This window comes from Panthera tigris, chromosome D2 (assembly GCF_018350195.1).
Source record: "Panthera tigris isolate Pti1 chromosome D2, P.tigris_Pti1_mat1.1, whole genome shotgun sequence".
Classification (NCBI taxonomy): Eukaryota; Metazoa; Chordata; class Mammalia; order Carnivora; family Felidae; genus Panthera; species Panthera tigris.
Window position 1 is genome coordinate 6,391,447 of NC_056670.1, and position 23,918 is coordinate 6,415,364.

Below are 23,918 nucleotides of genomic sequence, written 5' to 3' on the forward strand. Positions count from 1 at the left end.
CTATAAATAAATACTTGAACCACTGTTCACACATCTTCAGCCACTCTTACTAACTTTTCAGAGGTTTTATTATCGAGGGGAACTGTCCCTTCAAACAGTTGCAAGGCCCCGAGGAAAATCATGTGTTAGGCTCTAGACCACCAGTCACACACACACACACACTCACACACACACACACACACCTCTGTCCCATTCACAGGAAACTATCTGTCCTCAAACAGGGACAATTATAGAAGTCATCCTAATTGTTTACATTCGTGTGAAATCATTTTTATAAATTAGGGAGGACAGCCACGCGTTAAATTATTCGTCAACTTTTCATTAACTAGTTACAACTTCAAAGGCGGAGGAAGTGCTTTCAAATGGAAGTATGACGGCCGGCTTGAGAAAGTCCTGTTTCCGATGGTGTCCGAAGTATCTCATTCTGTAGATTCCAGGCTGGGCAGTACCCGGAATATGCCATTGTATCGTTGCATTGCTGTGACCCAGCAATCCCTTGTGCCAATAGAAACTGTTGGTAGGAAACAAACAAACAAACCAAGTTTTACTCTTAAAAAGGTGTGATTCGACAAAGGTAGGACTGGTCATTATACGAACATTCAGGGAGTACCGACCGTAAGCCAGGCATTCTCCTAGATACTGGGAGTGCAGCAATGAACAAAACAGGGACAAATACTTTCTAGAAGGGAACCTTTAGTTAATAGCCATTTGTAGAAATTGTCTTACCTGTTCTACCTTTATAACAACCCAAACCTTATCCATCCCCAAAAAGCCTCACTCAATACTCAGAACACGGATGTCTCCTGTTTGAGAATGGCTGTGGCACTGTTTCTGCCCTTGCTGTCCTCTGCTTCAACTGACACTTCCTCTCCCAGCCAGATTCATTTGTTAAAAATATCTACTTCACGAGTGCATGCGCCAGACTCTTTTCTAGAGGCACGAGGATATGGCCATAAGCAAGACAGACATGGCTCCAAGTTCCATGGAGCTTGTGTTCTACCAGGGCAAGGGGGGAAGAAAGGCAGTGAACGGGTAAACCGAGAAATGATTTTTAAAAGTGGTGGGTGAAACGAAACAAGTATGGCAGCGGTATCTCTACGGAGATGTTATTTAAGCTGAACCCACACGTGCCCAGAGGAAAGACATTCTAGGTAGAAGGAACAGAGGGTGCGAAGCGTTCCGAGCAGGAAAAAACGTGGTGCAGCAGAAGAGCAGAAGGAAGGGGCAGCGAAGTGTGACACAGGGGCTGAGGTCACAAAAACAGACGGAGTCAGCTCACACGAGCCCTTGTAGACCACCTCAAGCGGGTGAGATACTCTTGCAGGTAAGTGAGATAGAGTGGGTGACTGACTGATAACCCCAACTGTGTAGACAGTAAGTTCCCTGGGTGGAGAGAGTATTCTCAACATTCTGCGTGTTTCAGCGACGGGCCCTGTGCTCTCATGACAGAGGTGACATTCCAGCTGCTGCTGAACAAGGCAGAAGCAAGCCTATACATATCCTCAGTGTTCACTGCTGTTCCGATTTGGGGCTTTTGAAAACAAATCATGCTTTTTTATCGTCTGTATAATCTTATCTTAACCCTAAATATGTATTTATTATTTGTTTAAAAATGATCTGTGCCCGAGATTCCTAAACATCCGAGGAAAATTGAGGCCCAGATTTATGTCTGGCTATCACAGGGGCCCCAGCACGGTCCCATCTCTATTTTCAGTTAACCACGTGAAGGAAACCAACACGCAACTAATGACCTAATCTAGGGTGATGTGAGTCAGGTACAAGTTGCCAAAATTTTTGCCCACTCCCCTGCCACTGTCCTGCGGTGTGAAATGGATGCGCTCGGGAACAAAAACATTTTCTTATCTCAGATGCCACTTGCAAATCTTCAAAATATTTATTCGGCTCAGGGATTTGGTAACGAAAACACAGAGATACGCCTCTCCGAGGAAACTCCAGAAGCAAATTCTTTCTCACTGGAGTCAGGAAAAGATAAACACTCAAGCTTCTCGTGTGTTAGTAATTCCAATGAAGAATCATTGGCCACGTATAAACATGTAATCATTTTGCCCATAGACTCTTGTTATTTTCCCAGAAGGAACTGTCAGGCCCTACAGAGGCCCGTGTGCCTCGCGACCCATTTGCAAGAATGGCTGAGGCTAGCCAGCCTTCAGGGGTAATGTCCGTGGCCGTGGAAAAGAACAAAATTAACAGATGTTTACAAAAATGGAGGCCACAACCTCATTAGCACCTCTCCTGACAGTAGCACATGTCCCACTGTTCTGCAGGGAAAGAGAATCCAAATGGAGTCGAATAAATCCACTAAATATGGCCAGAAGGCTCCATGGGAATTTGATAGCAGTAATTTCCGGCCTTGAGCCCGTGTTCCCATTTGTCTTCCCCGCTTCACTGACCGACTGTTCCCATGGCTTGAAAGACAAAATGTCCAACAGGCGAGCTCACCGTGTCTCCCAGGAGGCGTCGTTATGTACTATCCGCCACGTTGCTGATGTGGCCTCGTATTTCTCGACAGTGAGGAAGGTCTGATGGGTCTGAAACGCAATTGACACATTTGATGAGACCCCGCACGGTCATAAAAGGTGCCTGCCTGTAAGTACGTCCTTGTGGTCTGTAGGCTGAGCTGCCAATACCTTGTGTGAAAACGTATTAGAATTTCGTCCATATTCTCAGGTGCATCTCTCTCTACATTCCGTGCGATGTCTTCAGAATGTCACTTTACCCATGCTATTACACACCATGACTTTCTTTTTTTTTTTTTAAGAAAAGTGAATGGAGCATAATTCTAGAGCTGATAGCAGATTTTGCAAACCAGGGCAGAGAAGAGACGGAATAAAACTCGAGATTCTAAAAAAGGCCTAAGTCAAGCCTTTTCAAGACATGTTTATTGATCTATATTCCAAGACTTTCTCTTGTCATTTCAAGACGTAGGAGGGAAAATGGGAATGTTTCTTCATCTTTCCATCTCTGGGTAAATGAATTATTAGTAAATATGTCTCCCAAGTGAAAAGAATTGAAAATGATGCATAAACCTTCCCCGTCTTAGATGCTGAAAGCAATCCCTATATTTTGTCATAATGGATTCCTAGAAAGCACATCACGAGCAGGTTTCATTCCCCCATTGGAAAATTGCGATAATAATTCATTTCAGACCAACAATTCAGCTTCAAATACAGTGCAGATTTGATATAACAAATTAAAAGATACAGAGGCCATAATCTCTAATTTTCCTCAAAAATCTTTAGATTGTGGCCCTTAAGGGCAGGACCTGTGTCTAATTCATTTTTATCCGTTACAGTCCTTTACACCTGTCACGTGTAGATGTTCAAATAACACTCTGGTGAATGGATCACTTATTTACAACTGGGCCATGGGATTATCTAAAATATTACTCAGCTGATGGGTTATATTCAATGAAGAAGTTTTCACTATGATGGTCACTTGTAAAGAGAATGGCTTCCGGCCATTTAGGGCAGAGTGACATCGGGGAGGCTGTTGATGGAGTAGGAGATAGGGTGATCCCTGGCGCACAGGTCTAGAGTGGGGACCAGAGAACGAGGGTAGGCCACTGACTATGTGAACTATGTGACTACCATTTCCCACCTCCCAACACACAACTCCTGACACACAACTCCTGACACACAACTGCTTCATACAAGTTACTGGATCTTTCTCTAGGCCTCAGTTTCTTCGTCTGTAACATGGGGATAATAAAATGTAACCCAATGCACAGAAGTAAGGATTGAATTAGACCGAGGTGACAACGTACACAGAGCACTTCACGTAGCGCCTGTAAAGAATAAGCAGAGGTGAGGAGGTCCCGATTACCAACAAAAGAGGGGAGTGGAAACTGTCGTGTGCTGAGTCCCAGTGCCTTCGTAGAAATTAATTCTAGGGGAGCCTGGGTGGCTCAGTCAGTTAAGCATTCGACTTTGGCTCAGGTCGTGATCTCATGGTCTGGGGGTTCGAGCCCCGTGTCAGACTCTGTGCTGACAGCTCAGAGCCTGGAGGCTGCTTCAGATTCTGTGTCTCCCTCTCTCTCTGTCCCTCCCTTGCTTGTGCTCTGTCTCTCTCTCTCAAAAATAAATAAACATTACCAAAAAAATTTTTTAAGGAATTAATTATTTTCTCATTACAGTGCTCTAAGCATTTTGTTCTCCTGCTTCTCCATGGCAATAGTGACGATTAGTCTTTCTCCGCCCCAAGGATATCAAATGACAATTAATCCTGCAGTTTTGCTACCACACTTTGAGATCTCCCGAAAACAATGCTATAAACATGCAAATATTATGACAGAGTTTGACTGCCTAGAGAAATTATTGCAAACAGGTGCGTGTTGACTTTCCAAGCAGGAGAACATTTTTCCCTAATGGCGTATTTGCCAATGTCCTCTTGCCACAATTATTATCACAGCAATTATGAGATTTCAATGAACGGAAATGGAAGGCGGATTTGGAGAAAAGGCGTTTGGGGTTGTAAGTAACAATGGTCCCTGGGAAGAATGGCTCATGGACAGAATAAATGTACCCTCGACCACAATAAAAAAAAGTCTGACCTCGAAATCATTTTTGTATACTTACTCCTTTTCTTCTACAGCTTTCTTTGTTGTTTGAATTTTTACAACCAGAACGTATCTAGCTGTTGCTTGGGTAGTTATAAGAACATTCTAAAGGAGTTACAGAGGAGTAAAATGAATTCATTTTATTAATAGCCATATTACATATGTGCACTTTGTCATGTGTCTTCTATGTGGATATAAAAACAGTAAAGTATGAACTGATATGTAACAAACTATGAACAATTATTACCTCTAAAAACGTTTATGGAAAGACAGGTACTTTCGAACTCTATTTTTTTTTAATGTTTTTATGTTATTTTTGAGACAGAGACAGAACACGAGCAGGGGTGGGGCAGAGAGAGACGGACACACAAAATTCAAAGCAGGCTCCAGGCTCCGAGCGGTCAGCACAGAGCCTGATGTTGGGCTCGAACCCACAAACCGTGAGATCACGACCTGAGCCGAAGTCGGACGCTTAACTCAATGAGCCACCCAGGCACCCCTCCTATTCTGCTTTAAAAACCTTCTATATTGCCTATTTTTACATTGAACATGTATTTCTTGTGTCATTTTTCGAGGTAAAGAAATAAATATCCAATTAGCGCCAGTAGTAAAGAGTAGGGAAATGGCAAATGCAAGATAAAGGGCTCCAACCCAGGAGGGCACCCCCTCCACGACAGTACAGGTAGGACCAGAGGCCAGGATCCTGGAGGAGAGGGGCCAAAACAGGGGTAGGAAGGAACCAAAGATACACTTCATCCTTGGCGCTTTATTTTTCCAAATTTAGTCGGGTTTCTAAGTTGGAATACATAAATGGGATTGTACTCAAATTTATAGCTTCTCAAGAGACAGTGCAGTTCTTTCTGTATTGTGCAACATGTGAGCCTAAGCAGAGCCAGTTAAATGTTTCCCATGTGCTTTTTTTCCCAGACTTAATTCTACATTACTGTTCCTACTGAAAAATTTCCCACACTTAAAAAAAATAAGATGAGGGGCACCTGGGTGACTCAGTCAGTTAAGCATCGGACTTCGGCTCTGGTCACGGTCTCATGGTTTGTGGGTTTGAGCCCTGCATGGGGCTCTGTGCTGACAGCTCAGAGCCTCTGTGTCTCCCTCTCTCTCTGCCTGTCTCTCTCTCTCTCTTTCTCTCTGTTCCTCTCTCAAAAATAAATACACATTTAAAAAATTTAAAAAAATAAGATGAAAATCAAGTAGGAATATTTTGTCATTATGTTGTTAACCTCTAGAAGGATTTTCAAACAAAGACTGAAAAGTGGGTTGAAATCTATAAAAAGAATCGTTGATGCTTACCTGGTTTTCTGCTGAATTCTTTGGGTTAGCGCCTACAAATATCACTTCGGCAACTTCTCCCTGAAAATAAAAACTCATTTTATGAGTTTTAATAAAAGCATTCTTTGCTGGGCTCAGATTTAGGCCATGATTTATGAAATGTTCTAGGATGCTGGGCACCTGTACAGATTTTATTCTATTTAACCAAGTGAGCTATCTTCTCAGACTATCAGAGAACATGCCCTTGCAAGAGTGGACACAGGAATTTGGGGCCAGTAAATTGCTCTACAATTTTTCGCCAGTGAATTTGCCTTTAGTATATTCAGATGTAGATGAAAACAGAGAGCTATGGCTCATGTCAGCGACAGTGCATTAAAGCTGCTTCTTCAGCCTTTGCTATTTTCTCACACTTCCCTCCAACACACATATAGGAAACGGACTGACTTACATAAGAGTGATCAAAACTTCCCACGAGTGACTTGTGCTTACACTGGCATGAACGAGATACGAGGCAGAATGACAGGGTGTGCGTCTCCCCCTTCCCCCCCCCCCCGCCCCATCCCCCGCACTGGAAACAACCAGAAGAGCTGGACAGGTGTGTATTATACAATGGTTGCAGGGCAAGGAAAACAAGCAATGGAAAGAGTGATCCTAGAGTGATGGAAAACAGACACAGTGATCAACTTAACGCCTTCAGAGCGTGCCATTCACAGCACAAAGAGGCAGAGCTCAGGCAAAGTAAGGCAGCCTTGTGGGGTCCACGAAGGCCAGGAAGTCTTGCGTTGACGAGGTAGAGTGACAGACAGAAGAGGGCACCAGACAGAGGAGAGCCACAGAGAGAGAGAACTCTGGAGAGGTGTGGGAAGTTCCTCACAACTCTGTAAGACAACCACCTGAAGCCAAGAAAAGACTGTGTCCGCAGGGACTGAAATTCTTACTCCCTGAAGCATCCAAGCACAAACTCTGATCAATAGTGGGCTGAACACTGAGTGAGGTAACTACGGGGGCAACACCTTGAGAGCCACACTTAAGAGAGACAGAGCTCACTAACTTAGTCAAGTTTTCGATGAGCAAACAAACAAACAAAAACAACAAGGCCGGGGGTGAAGAGGTGAGGCAAGAATCCAGAATTGCTACAATATAGCAAAACACATCCAGGATTCAACAACAAAAAATGATGAGATGTGCGTATATGAAAATATGGCTCATATTAAGAGGAAAAAGCAGCAATCAAAACTGACTTTCTGTGCCCCCAGACATTGTCGTTAAACCAGACGCAAACTTCAAAGCAGCTGTTATAAGGATGTTCTGTGAACTAATAGAAATTATGTGTAAAGAACTGAAGAAATTCTTATGATGATAATGACCTAGAGAACCTCAGTGAAGAAAAGTAATTTTATTTATTTCTTTTAATTAAAAAATGTTTACTTGTTTATTTTGAGAGAGAGAGAATGGGGGGGGAGGGGCAGAGAGCGAGAGAGAGAGAGAATCCCAAGTAGGCTCCACGCTATCAGCACAGAGCCCTGTGTGGGGTTTAAACTCATGAACCATGCGATCACGACCTGAGCTGAAATCAAGAGTCAGATGCTCAACCAACTGAGCCACCCAGGCGCCCTAGGAGAAGTAACTTTAAAAATGGATTAAGCATCCAATCAGATGTTTGGAACCAAAAATCACAACTGATGTGAGAAATTCTTCAGTAAGGGCTTAATAGCAAATACGAGATGACAGAAGAGAGGATAAGTGAACTAGCATTTATCAATTACAAATTATTTTATCAGAAGAATGGACAGAGAAAAGTGAAGAAAAATTGATAAAGCCTCAAAAAAAACCAAAAACACATGGGCCCTCAGGTATACTGACATTCACAAAACAGAAGACCCCGAATTAGAGGAAAGAGAGAAACAAACAAAACTCTTTTTGAAGAAATAATGGATGAAATCTTCCCAAACTTGATAAACGTTACCTTGAGGAGCCAAGGAACTCAACACATCCCAAGTAGGATAATCCCAAAGTGTTTCACACTTAGATACATTGTAGCACACAGGTGGCAGTCAGAGACAAAAAAAGAAAAGAAAAGAAAATCTTGAAAGCAGTTAAGGGAAATACAACGCATTACTTACAGGCACACCCCAGGATTAGCAATTGACTTCTCATTAGAGAGCAAAGAACAGGGCAACCGTGTGACACATTCAAAGTGATGAAAGAAAAACATTTGGCAACCAAGAACACAGTGAAATGTTCTTCAGAGATAAAGGGAAAATACAGCCCTTCCAGATCAATGAAGCCTCAGAGATTGTGTTGTTACAGACCTGCCCTTGGAGAAATACCAGTGGAAGTTCCTCATGCTGAAAGGAAATGATGCTAGATGGTAACAATAACTCAAATTCCTCAGAAACAGTAAGCAGCACCCGAAGGGTAAATACGTGGGCTCAATTCAAAATATTCTAGGGGCACCTGGCGGGGGGCTCAGTCAGTTAAGCCTCCCTTCCTGCCCCCATTTCCTGGCACATTTCCAGCCTTAGAATCCCCGAAGGATGGGTCTGATTGCACCTTAGTGACATGGCCTTTGGTGTGGGTTTTCCAATAGCCTCAAGGTGAGGGCTGGTGCCAGGTAATCAACCAGGTGATTAGACGGTTGAAAGGATCAAGTCCTACGCCCTGATCTCCAGGGACTGGAAAGGGGCTGGGAGTTGGGTTCATCATCAACAGCTGATGATTTAATCAGCATAAAAGTCCCTCAAGTCTAGGGTTCACCAGAGCTTCTAGGTTGGCGAATGCTTGGAGAAGCTGGTAGGGGGCCCTTCCTGGAGAGGTCATGGAAGCTTGACATTCCCTCCCCTACCCCTTGCCCTCTCTGCGTCTCCCTCAGGCTGTTCCTGAGTCTGTGTATAACCTAGCAAGTATCTGTGTATAACCTAGCAAGTAAACTGTTTTCCTGAGTTCTCTAAGCCTGTTCTAGTAAGTTACTTAACCCGAGATGGGGCTCATGGGGATCTCCAGTTCATAGCCAATGGGTCAGAAGCAGATGCGACAACTTAGATTCGCCGTTGGTATCTGAAGCGTGAGGGGCTGGGGGGTCCTGTCTGTGGGACTGAGCCCTCAACCTGTGGAGTGTGTGCCAACCCCCAGCAGACAGTGTCAGAAGTGAATTCAATTGTAGGACACCAATGGGGTGTCTGCAGAGGACTAAAGAATTGCTTGGCGTGGGGAGAACCTCTATACGCCTGCTGTCACAACTACCGAGTGTAGAGTGTGGAGAGGAGAGACTTCTTGAGTCTCGAAAATGGCTAGAAAAATAATTAAAAATATCTATCATTTTTAAAAATCAACAGAGGAATTAGAAAAAAAAAAAAAGGTACACTCAAACATAAGAAGAGCTTCCAACCTTAAAAAATGAGAAGAGCAAAATAAAATCAAAGCCATCAGAAGGAAGAATACAGAACACCAGAGCAAAAATCTGTGAAATAGAAACAGAAAAAAAAAAAAAAGATAAAATCAATGAAGGTAAAAGCTAGTGCTTTGAAGACAGAAATTATCAAAATCAGGAAGAAAGAAAGGACATTGTTGTTGGCCCTACAGAAATTAAAAGGATTGTGAGAACCTATTATGAATTTTATCTCAACAAAGTAGACAACTTACATGAAACGGGCAAATTCCTAGGAAGATCCAAACTTTTAGGAAGATACAGATTCCTCAAGACAAATTAAATGCTGAGAAAGATACATAATTGACTCAAGAAAAAATAGAAAATCTGGTTAGGCTTATAAGGAGTAAGGAAATTTAATTAGTAAATAAAAATTTTGCCATAAAGAGAAGCCAAGGTCCATGTGGCTCTGCTGAAAAATCTGATAGAATATTTAAAGAAGAAATAATACCAATATGTTCTATGCACTTTTAGAAAATGCAGGAGGAAACCCTTGCTAACTCATTCTTTGAGACTAGTGTTTCCCTAACACAAAAGGCAACTAAGACAACATGTGAAAAGACAGCAAAAGTCCTCATGGACGTGAGTATAAAACTTCAGCAAAATATTAACTAACCAAATGAAACAGCATATAGAAAGGATTATACACCATTACTAAAGGGTATTTATTTAATATCTGAAAATCAACAAATGTGATACACTATATGAATAGGATAAGAGACAAAATCCCTCATGGTCACTTCAGAAGACATAGAAAAGCATTTGAAACAAATCCAACCTCTATTCTTAGCGGGAGGGAGGGAGGGAGGGAGGGAGGGAGAGAGAGAGAGAAACAAAGAAAGAAAGGAAGAAAGAAAAGAAAAGAAAAGAGAAAAAAATTGGCCTACAAGGGAACTTTCTCAAGTTGATAAAAGGCATCTACAAAAATCATAAAGAAAACATCATACTTAATGACTACTCTTCCTCCTAAAATTAGAAACAAGACAAGGATGCCCAGTCTTACAACTTCTATTCAACATCGTATTGGAGATTCCAGCCAGTGCAATAAGGAAAAAAAATTAAAGGCATCCAGAAAAGAAATCCAAAAAAGAATAAGGAAGCCTGTTTTTATTCACAGATGACATGATACATATGTAGAAATGTGTAAGGAATCCACATCCCCCACCCAAAATCTACTGGAACAGATAAATGATTTAGCAAAGTTGCAGGATACAAGATCAATGTAAAATCAGTGTAAAATAGTCCTGCTTCACTTCTACAAGCTCTTCCTGTCCTTGACTTTAGAGACTTTTCTTAGCTGCAACAAATGGTTCCATGACCATCCATTAAGAAAATGAATTTTCTTCATTCATTTAAGAAAATGGAAAAGAAAAAATTAAGAAAAGAATAATTTGGATTTTAGAAATTTGATTTTACATGATGGCCACCTGAAAAATAAATATTTCCCCATTCTGATGTTTGCAGAGGCCCTGCAGAGTTAAGAACAATTTTCAAAATCATTGCTAACAGCTGGTCTGCATCATGATTAGAGGCAGTTGGTGACATTAGACAGTATCTTTCCCCCATCCCCAGACGCAGGCTTCTGGATCTCCTGGTGAGCCTTACCACTCTGTATGTAGGTTTTGCGGGCTGCAGAACATCCCCAAAATTTCTGCCTAGTGGTGCTCTATCCACAATATTGGGAATTAATGAGGCTATCAGTTGTTTGAAATATGGAGGCTCTGGACCTCTGCTCAGGTTGGCTACCGCGTCCTAGAACAGAGAGCATTTGCTTAAGGAGCACACAATGTAGAGTCAAAGCCCCTTTCGCCAGGCTCCCACCTCCCAGAAATGACTTCATTAAAGGAAATGCCCACACACACATCCTCACTCTGAGAGCTAACAGCTTTAACAAGATGTGGGGGAACCTTGCTAAGACGTGAGTCTAGACATCCAGAATGTAAACTTTGGTCGCCAGAGGAAAATTTGGGTCATAGGCAACACTTTCACCCCGCCCCCCTGCCCAAGGCAGTATAGTTCAGCTATCTGAGTGTAAGCACTACTCAGGGTTAGATCCTGGGACTGCCATTCCTTAATTGTGTGACTTTGGATAGGGCCGGACACACACGATAAGCTCTTTTACTTTTAAAAAGTGTTGTACCTCTCTTATCCAGAGTCAGTACCAAATTTTCTTTTTTTCCCTAGCCCTTCTCTGTGCTCATTAAAAAAAAAAAATCAACACTCTTTTAATTTAAAAGTTAAGATCAGCATATATCGTGACTGGTTTAACCTATGTTTTCCACATTTGTCACCTTTAATAGTGCCATCGCAACGCTGATCTCAAATTTTAAGTAGTCCTTCATAATGTACTCTAATCCTCACTTTATATATTTAATCTTTTTCAATGGCCATAATATCGGTTGGCATTCCCATTTTGCAAGTGGGAAAATCAGCTTGGAGATACTCAGTATTCTTTTTCAAGATCGCATAGCTAATCTTAGATACAGATGCATAACATCGACTGTGACACAAATGTCTACAAAATGAACCACACTTTCTTCCTAAGTATCACTATAAAACTTGGAGATTCTATTTCTATGGGAGGAACAGTAGACGTATAGTTGTAAATGAAAGTTACAACTCTGAAAACAGAGGCCATCTCTCAGGGTGGGTTATGGGTTCCTACTTTGCTGTATCATCTGAATATTCTATAACTAGTTACAGCCTTTATGATGAAAATCAAAGCAGTTCTACTTTGAAAAAAAAGCACCAGAGCTGAAGCTGAAGGAGTGTTATGATAATACAATAACGGGGTAATTAAAATAGACCCTACGTAAATACCTCCTACTGAAACTTCACACAGTCGGCGATTAGAGGAAGCAAATGGGATTGCCAATATCCAACTTTTGGACCCACAGAAACAGGTATTTCATTGTTTCAACTTGATATGACCAAGCTCTTCCTTTGAAAAGGCTTTATAGTCTGTGCTATGCCCCAATTCTTTCTCAGCCTTCACTGGGGTTTATGGGGTATTATATAAAGATCTGTTTATTATTTTATGCCCTTTATCCTGCTTGTTGAGTAATCTTCTGACACCAGAGTTAGTTTCATTAATAACTGCATCCCAGAAGAAGATGTCCATAAGTGGAGTTCTTTCAAGGAAACTTGTTTAGATGTACTTACTCTAGGTAGATGCGTGCGAATGCACATTCCAAGGTACCTGCTGTATTTCATTGCATCTAAACCTCTATTGATTATAGCAACTATTGTTTTTGAACCACCAAGAAAGTAAAAACATGCTACTAATTTTAACCATAAGATTCCTCTGATTGGAAGGTGCACCCCGATTTCAGAGATGCTACAATATGGAAAATGGGCATCTCAGAAGGAATGACCCACTCAACTCATGACGTCATTGGCAGGATCATCACCGGGATTCGAGAACACTGGTTCAACTCCCAGCTACAGTTAGTGTAAGCCCGGTGAGCTATCATCTCCAAACCAATTTGCTTATCTGAAAAGTGGGAGGGGGGGGAAATGATACCGCCATATTCACATGACGATCATGAGCATACCATGAGATAATACATATGAGCAAAGCTGTCACCACCAAAGTGTATTAACTGAATCTGAATTCACTATTGGTTTCATTTCTTAGAGGTACCTCATAACTACAAACTCTTTAAATATGAAGGTTTTGAAAAAACTGAACATTTGCAGCTAAGGTTTTCTTTGGCTTTCCTCCGCATCTCCCCACCCCTGAGACACACACACACAGACACACACACACACACACACATGCACACACACATATGAGTTTTGGTTACCGTAGCAATGGCCTTAGCAAGGGCCCTGAAGAGCTGGATATAAGCAGACAGGGTATGTGGTCCATAAATTGTAGAAGCTGCCTCGTATCGCTGAGCCTGCAGGAGAGGCAGGGCTGAATCATACACCGTTCTACATGCCTTGACCCATTTACAGAGCTCCCACGTCTTTGGTGAAGGGTGATACTGGACATCTCACATAATTCAAACTGGCCTCATTCAAGATTTAATCATGACAACGGAGGGTGGACATTTCCATATACCGGCTAAAGTAAATGGCTCCCACCAACTACTTGTTAAAGGCAGTGGCTTCTCTCGGCTTCCGGTATTTGGACGACCAGCCCATCTACTCTGAAAGAGGGGAACGGCTCCTGAGCTTAAGTCTATGTTAAGCACTTGTAATATAAATGTTTGCCCTCGAGGAGCATAGCAGGAGAAAAAAATGAGGGAGAATGAGAATCTCAGGAACTCCTGGAGAAAATGGGTAGTGAGGATACTGACCCGAGAAGGACATTCAACCATCATGGAGCTACAAACTAGAACCAGATACATCTACTCTCCTTTAGCTGAGCTGCAAGCCTTCGGTTTTTCCACAGACTTATCAAATCTTAAGTGGATCCCATCACTCCAAATGCACCCCCTCTCCCTGCGACATTCTTCAGCTCAGTGAATGCCACCCCCCCCCCCAACATCTTAGAGACTCCTCTCTCTCCCTCATCCTATATCCTGTAAATCCCCAAGCTCCCATTACCTGGCATCTCTTGAACTCTTTCATTTTCCTCTGGGTCTCCTGATTTTACTGTGGCCAAACCCTTGGCTCTCACCCGGATCATAACCACCGCTTCCCAACCAGTTCTCTGCCTCCACACTTAATCTTCCAATTGATCTTTCTACACTGCCATCCTAGTGACCTTTCTGGATCACAAATTTGATCAGAACACTCCTCCCTTGCAATTAATTCTACTTCAGTTTTCTAAAGCCTTCTTTCTGGGGCACAGCATAGAAGATGCTGCATTAACCCATGCCTCTCCATCAACTAGTCCCTGTCTCACTATCCTCCACGAACTATGGCCCCACAAATGTACCAACTCAGTGCCCCCCGGACCTTTGCATGCATAGCTTCCCCAATACCGGCTCCCTCCCTAAATTTTATTTGCCTAACTAGTCCTTACTCATTCTCAAGAACTCACACAGATGTTACATCTTCCAGAAAATCTGCCAGTCTCCATTCCTCAAATGCCCAATATAGACTAATGCACTTCCTCTCTGTTTTCATATCACCCTGTTGCATCCCTTTTACAGAAGTGTGATTGCCTGCTTTTCTGTCTTTCACTAGACCATAAATCCTAGTAATCGTGAGGGTAGGGGCAGATTGTTACTTATTGTTATGCTCAGATAGTGGCTAGTACAGTATCTGTCACAACACATATCTGTGGAATGAACTAGTGAATAAATTAATTAATATTAGTCCTTGTAGGAGCGTGTCCCTAAGAGAAGCCAGTAGGGGTTCCTAACCCTATTTGTGCCTTTGGACTCCTTTGGCAGTCTGTTGAGACCTATGGACCCCTCTCAGAGTAAATGTTTTCTAAATGCATACAATAAAATACATGGTTGACAAAGAAAACCAATTAGACTGAAATACATGAATCAAACATTCATGGACCACTTTTGTGATAGCATAATGTTTGTTCTTCTTCATTGAATAACGAGTAATGTTTGTGTTTCTTGACTGAGTAATAAGGTCTAATAACTACTGTGATTTTATTTTATTTTTAATTTTTTTTAATGTTTGTTTTTATTTTTTGAGAGAGACAGAGACACAGCGTGATTGGGGGAGGGGCAGAGAGAGAGGGAGAGACAGAATCCAAAGCCGGCTCCAGGCTGTCAGCACAGAGCCCAACGCTGGGCTTGAACTCACAAGCTGTGAGATCATGACCTGAGCCAAAGTTGGAGGCTCAACCGACTGAGCCACCCAGGCGCCCCTCCCCATCTTTCTTGAACTCTCTGCTGCTCTCCTTGTTATCTATCTCAAATCATGCTTTCCTCATCTCTTGGTATACCTGTTCCTGTCTGTTTCTGGGCCTTTCTCTCCCTGGGGTTTCCCACCCCACCCCAACCCGCTCTCCCTCCCTTTCTTCCTTCCTCCTCAAAAATGATACATTGATATGGCTTCTGTGTCTCCTCCAGTGAACTTCTTTTTCTTATTTCTCACATATTCTTCTCTCCCTTCCTACTCATAATGCAGAAATGGAATTTTTATATTCGTTACTGTTTATAGATCTATTATTCTGAATTTTCAAGGCTGTTAGACAAAACATTTAAATTCCTCTCTGATTTTTTTTTTTTTTTGAGACAGAACATGAGCAGGGGAGGGGTGGAGAGAGAGGGAGACACAGAATCGGAAGCCGGCTCCAGGCTCCGAGCCATCAACACAGAGCCCGACGCAGGGCTCGAACCCACGAGCTGTGAGATCATGACCTGAGCCGAAGTCAGAGGCTCAACCGAAGGAGCCACCCAGGCGCCCCCAAACTACTGTGATTTTAAAATAGCAACGAGAGTGAAATGTTTCCAAATCTGCAATAACTCTAGGTGATCTAAAACGTGTCCGTGGTCCCCATCGGTGACCAAGTCAGAGGTACTGCTAGTGTTATCGTTGTTTGAAACGTACACTCACAATGGAAGGAAATTCTAAGTGAACGGTTACAGAGGAATGCAAAACTGGATAAACAGAAATTATTCCCATCCAGTGTACCGGTTAGGAATCATTAGTCAACGGGATCTCCTAGAAGACAGGGACTTTCAGGAAAGTCAACAGAGCTCACTGCTGCTGTCACTGGACGTTTGTCAAGGAGTAGACCGTATGCCTCCACGTGGACTCCTGAGACATGCCAGCACCCATGCTCATTACCAAAGCCCCCGACAAAATAACTCATTTCAGAAAAAGTGGAGGTCAGTGAGGCCAGAATTCTGACTTGAACTTGGAAAGGGCAAACTCCCAGATACAAATCCTCCCCAACACGACCTCTGGCTTATCATTCTCTCGTCTGTCCCAAAACAAAATCACCACTCAAAAACCCCTTTGAGGAAGTCTAGACAGGAAACCTGCATTTGCCACCACAGTCTTGATGAGGGTAGAGTTCACTGAAGCGACGAGAACTTTTCTACTTTACCTGGTATTCTTCAAAGGTGGTAATGTAATGTGTATACACGTTGCACAGGCCTGAAATGACGGCGGTCATGTTCTGCATCCCATAGGTTGCAAATTCCTGGTGGGGGAAAGGTAGAGCCCGATAAAATTGCTCTTCGCTGTACTGTATCCTATCGGCCCAGTTATACTTAACATACAATCGTAGATGTGAATCTCGTGTAAGGTGACTCTCTTAACCTCGTTCCTAATGATCAAAACTGTTCGGCCGTGTGCAAGTACCCACGAGGCCTTGGGGAAAAGTTAGAGCCATAACTGCACTACCTGTGGGCAAGTCAGTGGATCTAAGAACATCTCACTGGTTGGTTGAATTTGCAGATATAGAATCTTCTTATTACTAAAATACAGACACTAAGCCCGTTTCCTTAAAAGGCATAATAGAAGGATACTAGCTGACCGTAGTGGTTATTTCCGGCTCTAAGCATGATTACGTCATTTTAGAACCATCTACACTACCTTCCTGAATAGGAAGAAAATCATAAATGCAGATAAAATACAGAATTCCTAACATGGATTAGATTTTATTTAGACAGAACTTCAAGATATTAAGGTACGTAAGGTTATTTACTATTTGATCTGTAAAACCATTATCAATTTTTAAATTATTAACAGATAAATATATCAATAAAATATTTAAACTGGATTATAGCTTCCTTCTCATTTTAAGCTTATTTTTATACCACTAATATTTCATATTCACCTCCACGCATTACTTCCTTTTTTATTTATTTTTAATTGTTTGTGTTTTATTTATTTTTTGAGAGCAAGAGAGACAGAGCATGAGTGGAGGAGGAGCACAGAGAGAGGGAGACACAGAATGGGAAGCAGGATCCAGGCTCTGAACTGTCAGCAGAGAGCCTGACACGGGGCTTGAACTCACAGACCACAAGATCATGACCTGAGCCAAAGTCGGATGCTTAACCGACTGAGCCACATAGGCACCCCTCTACGCATTACTTTCAAGTGTGTGAAACTCTAGGCATCTTAGCAACAATTAATTTAAAAGGTATCAGATCGCAGGATTAGGGAATTCTTTTCTCTTCCCCAAATATAAAGGTATACATATTTTATTTCATTTTTAACTCACTGCTTGAACGGCCTCCCGAAGTCTTCGTCCAGACATGGTCCTGAGTCAAGAAAACAGAGTTATCTAAGTGGTTCCCGACTCCAAAAGCATGCAAAGACCACAGAAAAACTTGCGGCGAAAGACAGGCGGGATCCTGGCTCTTAACACAACGTGGTAAGGCACGTGCAAGCTCTGTGACGAGGCAGAGCTAAACTTGAGCCTCTTTCCCCCTGGCTGTCCTGTCTTCAGAACAAATCCTCAACTGAAAACAGACGACTTGGAGGAGGGAAAGGCCCTCCGTGAATATCACTGGCAAAGACGACGATCATTTTCCATTCGTTGACCCAAAAAAAATGTACTGTCTGTGTTCGATGTTAGCAAGAACAGAGGCAAGTTGAGAGTGTACGTGCTCCTGCCTACAAAGAATTTACCGTTTCCTTCTTTCATTGAATCCTTAACAAAACACAGCATCTGCCACATAAGAGGCCCCCTTCTAAATTTTTTTTTAACGTTTATTTCTTTTTGAGACAGAGAGAGACAGAGCATGAACGGGGGAGGGGCAGAGCGAGAGGGAGACACAGAATCGGAAGCAGGCTCCAGGCTCCGAGCCATCAGCCCAGAGCCCGATGCGGGGCTCGAACTCACGGACCATGAGATCATGACCTGAGTCGAAGTCGGCCGCTTAACCGACTGAGCCACCCAGGTGCCCCAAGAGTCTCCTTTCTAAGGGCTAAGGATTCAAGGGCATGAAGCTCACTTTCCAGGGTGGGCGGTGGGGGGTGGGGCGGGGGGGGAGATGGTCAACAAGCAAATAAAAGAAATGGGATGGCAATGGTGGCTACGGGGACCAGAAAGCAGAGTAAGGATGAAAAGGCGATTACGGCAGTCCTTGTAATGATGAGGCCGCTGCTGATGCTGTGGGGACTTGGTGGTGGCGGTAAGGACAGTGTGAGCTGGGGTCAGCAGGACTGGCATCTCTGTTAGAGATCTGAACAAAGAGCTGAAGGAAGAGAAGAGTCGGTCGTGGGGATAAAAGGAGGGTCAGGGTTTCAGAATTTGCCGCAAGATCCCAAGTGGGGAAAACTGAAAAAAGAGTATGATACAGTGAGATACAAAGGAGCCAGCGCAGAATTATCTCCCCGCCCCCCCCCCAGAAGAAGTGACTGCAACAGAAACACATACCCAATAATTACATTTTTAACTACAAAGTAACAAAGAAAACTTACGTAAATTCCCCAGGGATGGCAATTATGGCCAAGGACCCAACGGTGATCATCTGAACATCAACGATGTCTGGGTGCCATGGATGCGGTTTTGTCAGCTAAAAAACCCCAAATATGAAAACTGTGTGAAAGGATATTGCTCTCTATATGGGCAAGCGACAGATGATGCTCAGAGAATTCCCTTTATTAAAGGATTTTAAATGTTTCCAGCTGTTTTTGGTGCTTTATCCTCCTACCATAGATTTTCTTTCTAATTAATGAGGTAGTATTCAATATTCTATCCGGTCATAACATATGGATCTCAATGCCAATGCCCCATTAACCTGAACTTGCTTTCTCATCCGTGAAGTTTTTGGTGGACCTGGCATGGTAGAATCTCAATGTGTAATAGATAAGCCAAAGAGGACTGTGCAAGGTGTATAAGTAATTCTACCACCATGGGAACGGCTTAGCTTAATGATTTCCCTTTTGAGTCCAGTTACCAAGCCTGGCCTTGCTTTCCAAGTTTTCTCCAAGATAATCTATCCTTTTCCATAGTCAGATTAGTGTGGAAGCTTTTCCTCTATCCCTTCCTTTCCTCTCTTTCTTCTTCCTGAAGAATTCTAATCGAATATTAGAGGAAGAAAAAAACTCTATTTAAAATTTTTTCCACATCAACAACTTACATTATGAACACCAACGTGAAGTTTTGACGATCAGAATGTGAAAATCCATGGTCCAAAGCAGTGTTAAAAGAATATTGCTTTAGTTAAACATGTTGCCTGAATTGTGAGAAAATGGAGGTATGGACATGTCCTTTTTTATGGGACCTGAGATGTTTTCCTCTGCAGAGAATTGTGTCTCAACTCCTTTCCTGGAGTCAACATCAATGAATCCTGAATAAGGTAGATGTTGATCTAATTTTCCTTTTCCACTGTTTTAATCGTTTCAGTTATTTATCATAAAATCTAAGTCACAATATTTAATAATCATGCCTCTTATTCCTTAGAGTGTGATTCTTAATACACGTATTTTTAATATTAAAAATTGGATGTGGTAAAATCTGAATAAGAACTCCCATGTCAGTAACGATCTATCATTTGTCTCTGACAATTCGTAAGTTTTAAAATAACAATATGCTAAGTTTACCGTCATAGTCAAAATTCGTTACCTCTCCAGTGTGAAGAAGGATTGGCTTTGGTTTATGACACCTTTTGATTTCTTCAGATGGCTTGCCCAGGAGTTGATCCCGAAGAGTGTCCCAGAATGGATCCCCTACTGTTGTCCCTGTTAGGAATATTATCACTAATTTGATTCTAACGCTCTGAAAAAAATGTCATCACTTTGACAAATGCACAGCAGTGACTTTATTACAAAGATGTTATGAAGGTTGTTGTCCAAGAGTGCCAAACAGATTGAATAAGAGAAGAGGCAAAATTTCCTGTGCTTCCTAAAATAGGAGTCATTATTTAATTAGATCCTTGGTGTGGCCAATAGGATAAAAGAATGTACTTTGTTCAAGGTCCTTAAGGATTTGTTTCCACTGCTCTTCCTCATTCATGTTTCAAATAAAAACAAAATGATATAATTAACTGTAGATTTACGAACTAAATCACATTCTTCCCATTGTAGAAACTAAAAACGTCAACCTCCAACTTGAAGCACTGATTGTTTAGCTTGTGGTCCAAAGAAAGAGCCTCTCTTAACTCCCCACCTAAATATCCACACATGTGTGTGCCCCCCCCCCACACACACACACAGAGTAAAAAAAAAAATCACACATGAAAGCAACAATCTGGGGAAAAGTTACATTAACTCTGAAACCTATGAACTTAGAATCTATGTTTCATTAGGAAAATATAACACTTATAAACATACATGGACCTATTAACAGAGCACCAAAACACATGAGCCAAAACTGACAGAAATGGAGGGAGAAAGAGACAATCAATAATAATAGCTGGAGCTTTAATAACACCACTTTCAGTAATATGGCTCATTTGGTTAAGCATCCAACCTCAGCTCAAGTCATGATCTCATGCTTCCTGGGTTCCAGCCCCGCATCGGGCTCTGTGCTGACAGCTCAGAGCCTGGAGCCTTCTTTGGGTTCTGTGTCTCCTTCTCGCTCTGCCCCTCCCCTGCGCTCGCTCTCTCTCTCTCAAACTAATAAATAAACATTAAAAAAAAAAAAAGAATCCCAGTTTCAGTAATAGATGGGACAACGAGTCAGAAGACCAACAATAGAAAAGGTGAACAGCACTAGAAGCCAAGTGGACCTAACAGGTACCCGCAGATACCTCCGTCCACGCAGCAAGAACATAACAGACACTCTATGCAAGTTCATACAGGCACTGTCCAGGATAGACTATAGGCTGGCCATGAAACAAACTCCAGCAAACGTCAAAAGGTATAAGTAATACAAAGTGTGTTTTACAACCGCAATGTAATGAAATTAGGAATAAATTACAGAAGAAAATTTGGGAAACTCACAACTATGTGGAAATGAAGCAACATGATCATAAATTGACAACGGTCAAGGAGGAAATCAAAAGAAAATACGAAAGCACTTTCCACGCGCACCTCCGTGTTTACAGCAGCACTATCAACAATAGCCAAAGTACGGAAAGAGCCCAAATGTCCATCGATGGATGAAACGATAAAGAAATTGTGGTGTATATATACAATGGAGTATTACTCGGCATCAAAAAGAATGAAATCTTGCCATTTGCAACTACGTGGATGGAACTGGAGGGTATTAGGCTAAGTGAAATTAGTCAGAGAAAGACAAGCATCATATGACTTCACTCCTATGAGGACTTTAAGAGACAAAACAGATGAACATAAGGGAAGGGCAACAAAAATAAAACAAAAACAGGGAGGGAGACAAAACAGAAGAGACTCATAAACATGGAGAACAAACAGAGGGTTACTGGAGGGGGTGCGGAAGGGGGGATGGGCTAAATGGGGAAGGGGCACTAAGGAATCTCCTCCTGAAATCATTGTTGCACTAGATGCTAACTAATTTGGATGTAAATTTAAAAAATAAAATTAAAAAAATAAATTAAAAAAAAAACAACAACATCCATCCATACTCTGAAATGCAAAGAAAAGCTGACTCCCGTTCTATGTGAATCCGTGGAAGCTGCATTCCAGGAGACCCATCCCTGGGAAATCTGGCTGTCACGTGCACACCTGGAAAGCACGCCCGCCCCTGTGTTTAAAGGCAACAGTAACAAATGACAAACGTATTGGCTGTAGCGAAGCCCTTCAGAGCCCTGACGCTTCAGAGCCCGGAACCACAGAGGTCACGACATGCCCCCTCACCCTGCGTGAAGTTGAGGCTCCCGAACCCGTCTATTGTGCCGGCCGCGAAACTGTAGCCCAGGGCAGGTTTACAGGTTTGGGCCTAAAGGGAAGATTTTTAAACAGACACAAAGATGAGAAGTCAACAGAACAAGAAACAGAAGTCAAACTTCCGTAAGTACTGAGATCAGCCCAGAGCTCTCCCCTCGTGGCATGATCAGTGTGGCTCAGGGACACTTACTGTGTGGGTGGAGTTGAGCCAGACGGTGACGTTGGACATATTCACCCACTGATGGGCCGCGGCCAGTGGTCCCGTCAGCTCCTGGGAGGCCGAGGCATACAGTTCCTAGAAAACCCACACAGGCTTGCTGTCGAAAGCAGAAGAGCTAAAATGAACAGTACGGATATTACCCCGTAAGCACCAATTTGGAAAAGCATCTCTGAGCCAAGGTTTGCTGGCTGCTTAGAAATGGCCACTACCCACGTGGGTCCCTCTGCCACCTCCAGTCGCTTCCCAGACTCATGGCGGCCCTGAGACCATTGACCTGTGTCTACTCCCCACAAACACGAAAGTCTAGGGATATGGCCCATGGCACCAAAAGGCCTCCATCTCTCTTGAAAGACAGTCAAGAAAATTTAAGATTAGGAGTAGGTGGGCCCATCACTGATTTGGCCAGGAGGAGAGCTCAACCGCAGGGATTCTCTGATTGAGTTCCCTGCCACCAAAGGACAGCTGGAAAGACTTCACGACCCACGTCGTCTGCCCCACCCACCATCCACGCTTTGATGTTCTGTTCTGTTTTGTTTCCCTTCAGGGTGAATTGACGCTTTCTTCTAACCTTGCAGGGAAATGGGAGACATCGCGTTCGGAAACTGATCTGCACCAGACACGGTAGGCCAGTCCCGCCTCAGCACATGCCCCCTTTGTTTGACACCTAACTGTCCCCACTCTGTCCCCATCCTCGCTCCTACAGCCACGTGGGGGCTCTCAGGTGAGTCGTGGGTAACACCAGCTGCTGCCCGCCTTTCTGACGAAAAGCAAAGGTGTGCCTTGCTGAGAAGAGATTCCAGCCTGTGAGATGAACCCCTATGACTCGCGGGCCCAGGACAGTAACACTGAAGTGTGTCACAGGTGCCTCCCCTAAATAGAATCTGTTCATTTAGAACAATCCTCTGATGATGCCACAGTAATAAAGCAGGAAGTGCAGCAACTAGGCTGGCTGCTGTCCAATGGCTTTAAAGGTACTTTAGCTCTTCCTTACTGGCTCCTGAAACATTTTAGAACCCTTGGAGCAAAATATTTACTTAAACACACATGTGCGTGTGCGTGTGCACACGCACGCGCAGCAAAGGTAGGAACGAGCCAGGCAAAGGAAGAGATTTAACTATGGGGGATACCACAGCCTGAAGTCATCCTTTGTCTTTTCTGTTCTTCTTTTTTAGTATTTTTTAATGTTTATTTATTTTTGAGAGAGAGAGAGAGAGAGAGAGAGAGAGAGCGAGCACAGGTGGGGGAGGGGCAGAGAGAGAGGGAGACACAGAATCCAAAACAGGCTCCAGGCTCTGAGCTGTCAGCACAGAGCCCGACGTGGGGCTCGAACTCATGGACTGTGAGATCATGACCTGAGCCAAAGTCGGACACTTAGCTGACTGAGACACCCAGGCCCCCCATCCTTTGTCTTTCCAATCAGATATCTGGGGTGCCTGGGTGGCTCAGCCGATTAAGCATCCGACTTCGGCTCAGGTCATGGTCTCACAGTCCGTGGGCTCGAGCCCCACGCCGGGCTCTGTGCTGACAGCTCAGAGCCTGCTTGGGATTCTCTCCCTCTGTCTCTGCCCCTCCCCACTCACACTTTCTCTCTCTCTCTCTCTCTCAAAATAAACAAATAAACTTAAAAAAAAAATCCGATGTCTGTCCCCATAGGAGCTGACACAAAATTTGGGGGAAAATGGAAGCCAAAGTTTAGCAGAGGGAGAAGCAGAGAGCAACTCCTTGTAATCTCACTGAAGACCAGATTCTGTCCTCATCAAAAAATGTTTTAAAAAGGA

General features: G+C 43.0%; 1 protein-coding gene across 3 annotated transcripts in view; it reads right to left on the minus strand.

The window, feature by feature from the left end:
• Positions 1-298: 298 nt before the first annotated feature.
• ASAH2 (N-acylsphingosine amidohydrolase 2) overlaps positions 299-23,918 on the minus strand; it is an 88,930-nt gene continuing 65,310 nt past the window's right edge. The window contains exons 12-22 of one of the 3 annotated variants that reach the window (XM_042960804.1): positions 22,111-22,215; positions 21,891-21,972; positions 19,738-19,853; positions 18,591-18,685; positions 17,386-17,425; positions 16,264-16,359; positions 13,097-13,192; positions 10,896-11,042; positions 5,885-5,944; positions 2,461-2,549; positions 299-511 (exon numbers count right to left, since the gene is read on the minus strand). In XM_042960804.1, the coding sequence (XP_042816738.1) occupies positions 322-511; positions 2,461-2,549; positions 5,885-5,944; positions 10,896-11,042; positions 13,097-13,192; positions 16,264-16,359; positions 17,386-17,425; positions 18,591-18,685; positions 19,738-19,853; positions 21,891-21,972; positions 22,111-22,215 (1,116 nt within the window). In that variant the 3' untranslated portion in view covers positions 299-321. Of the gene's footprint in view, positions 512-2,460; positions 2,550-5,884; positions 5,945-10,895; positions 11,043-13,096; positions 13,193-16,263; positions 16,360-17,385; positions 17,426-18,590; positions 18,686-19,737; positions 19,854-21,890; positions 21,973-22,110; positions 22,256-23,918 lie in introns of all 3 variants that reach the window. The other 2 variants (XM_042960806.1, XM_042960805.1) reach the window with 2 other exon arrangements.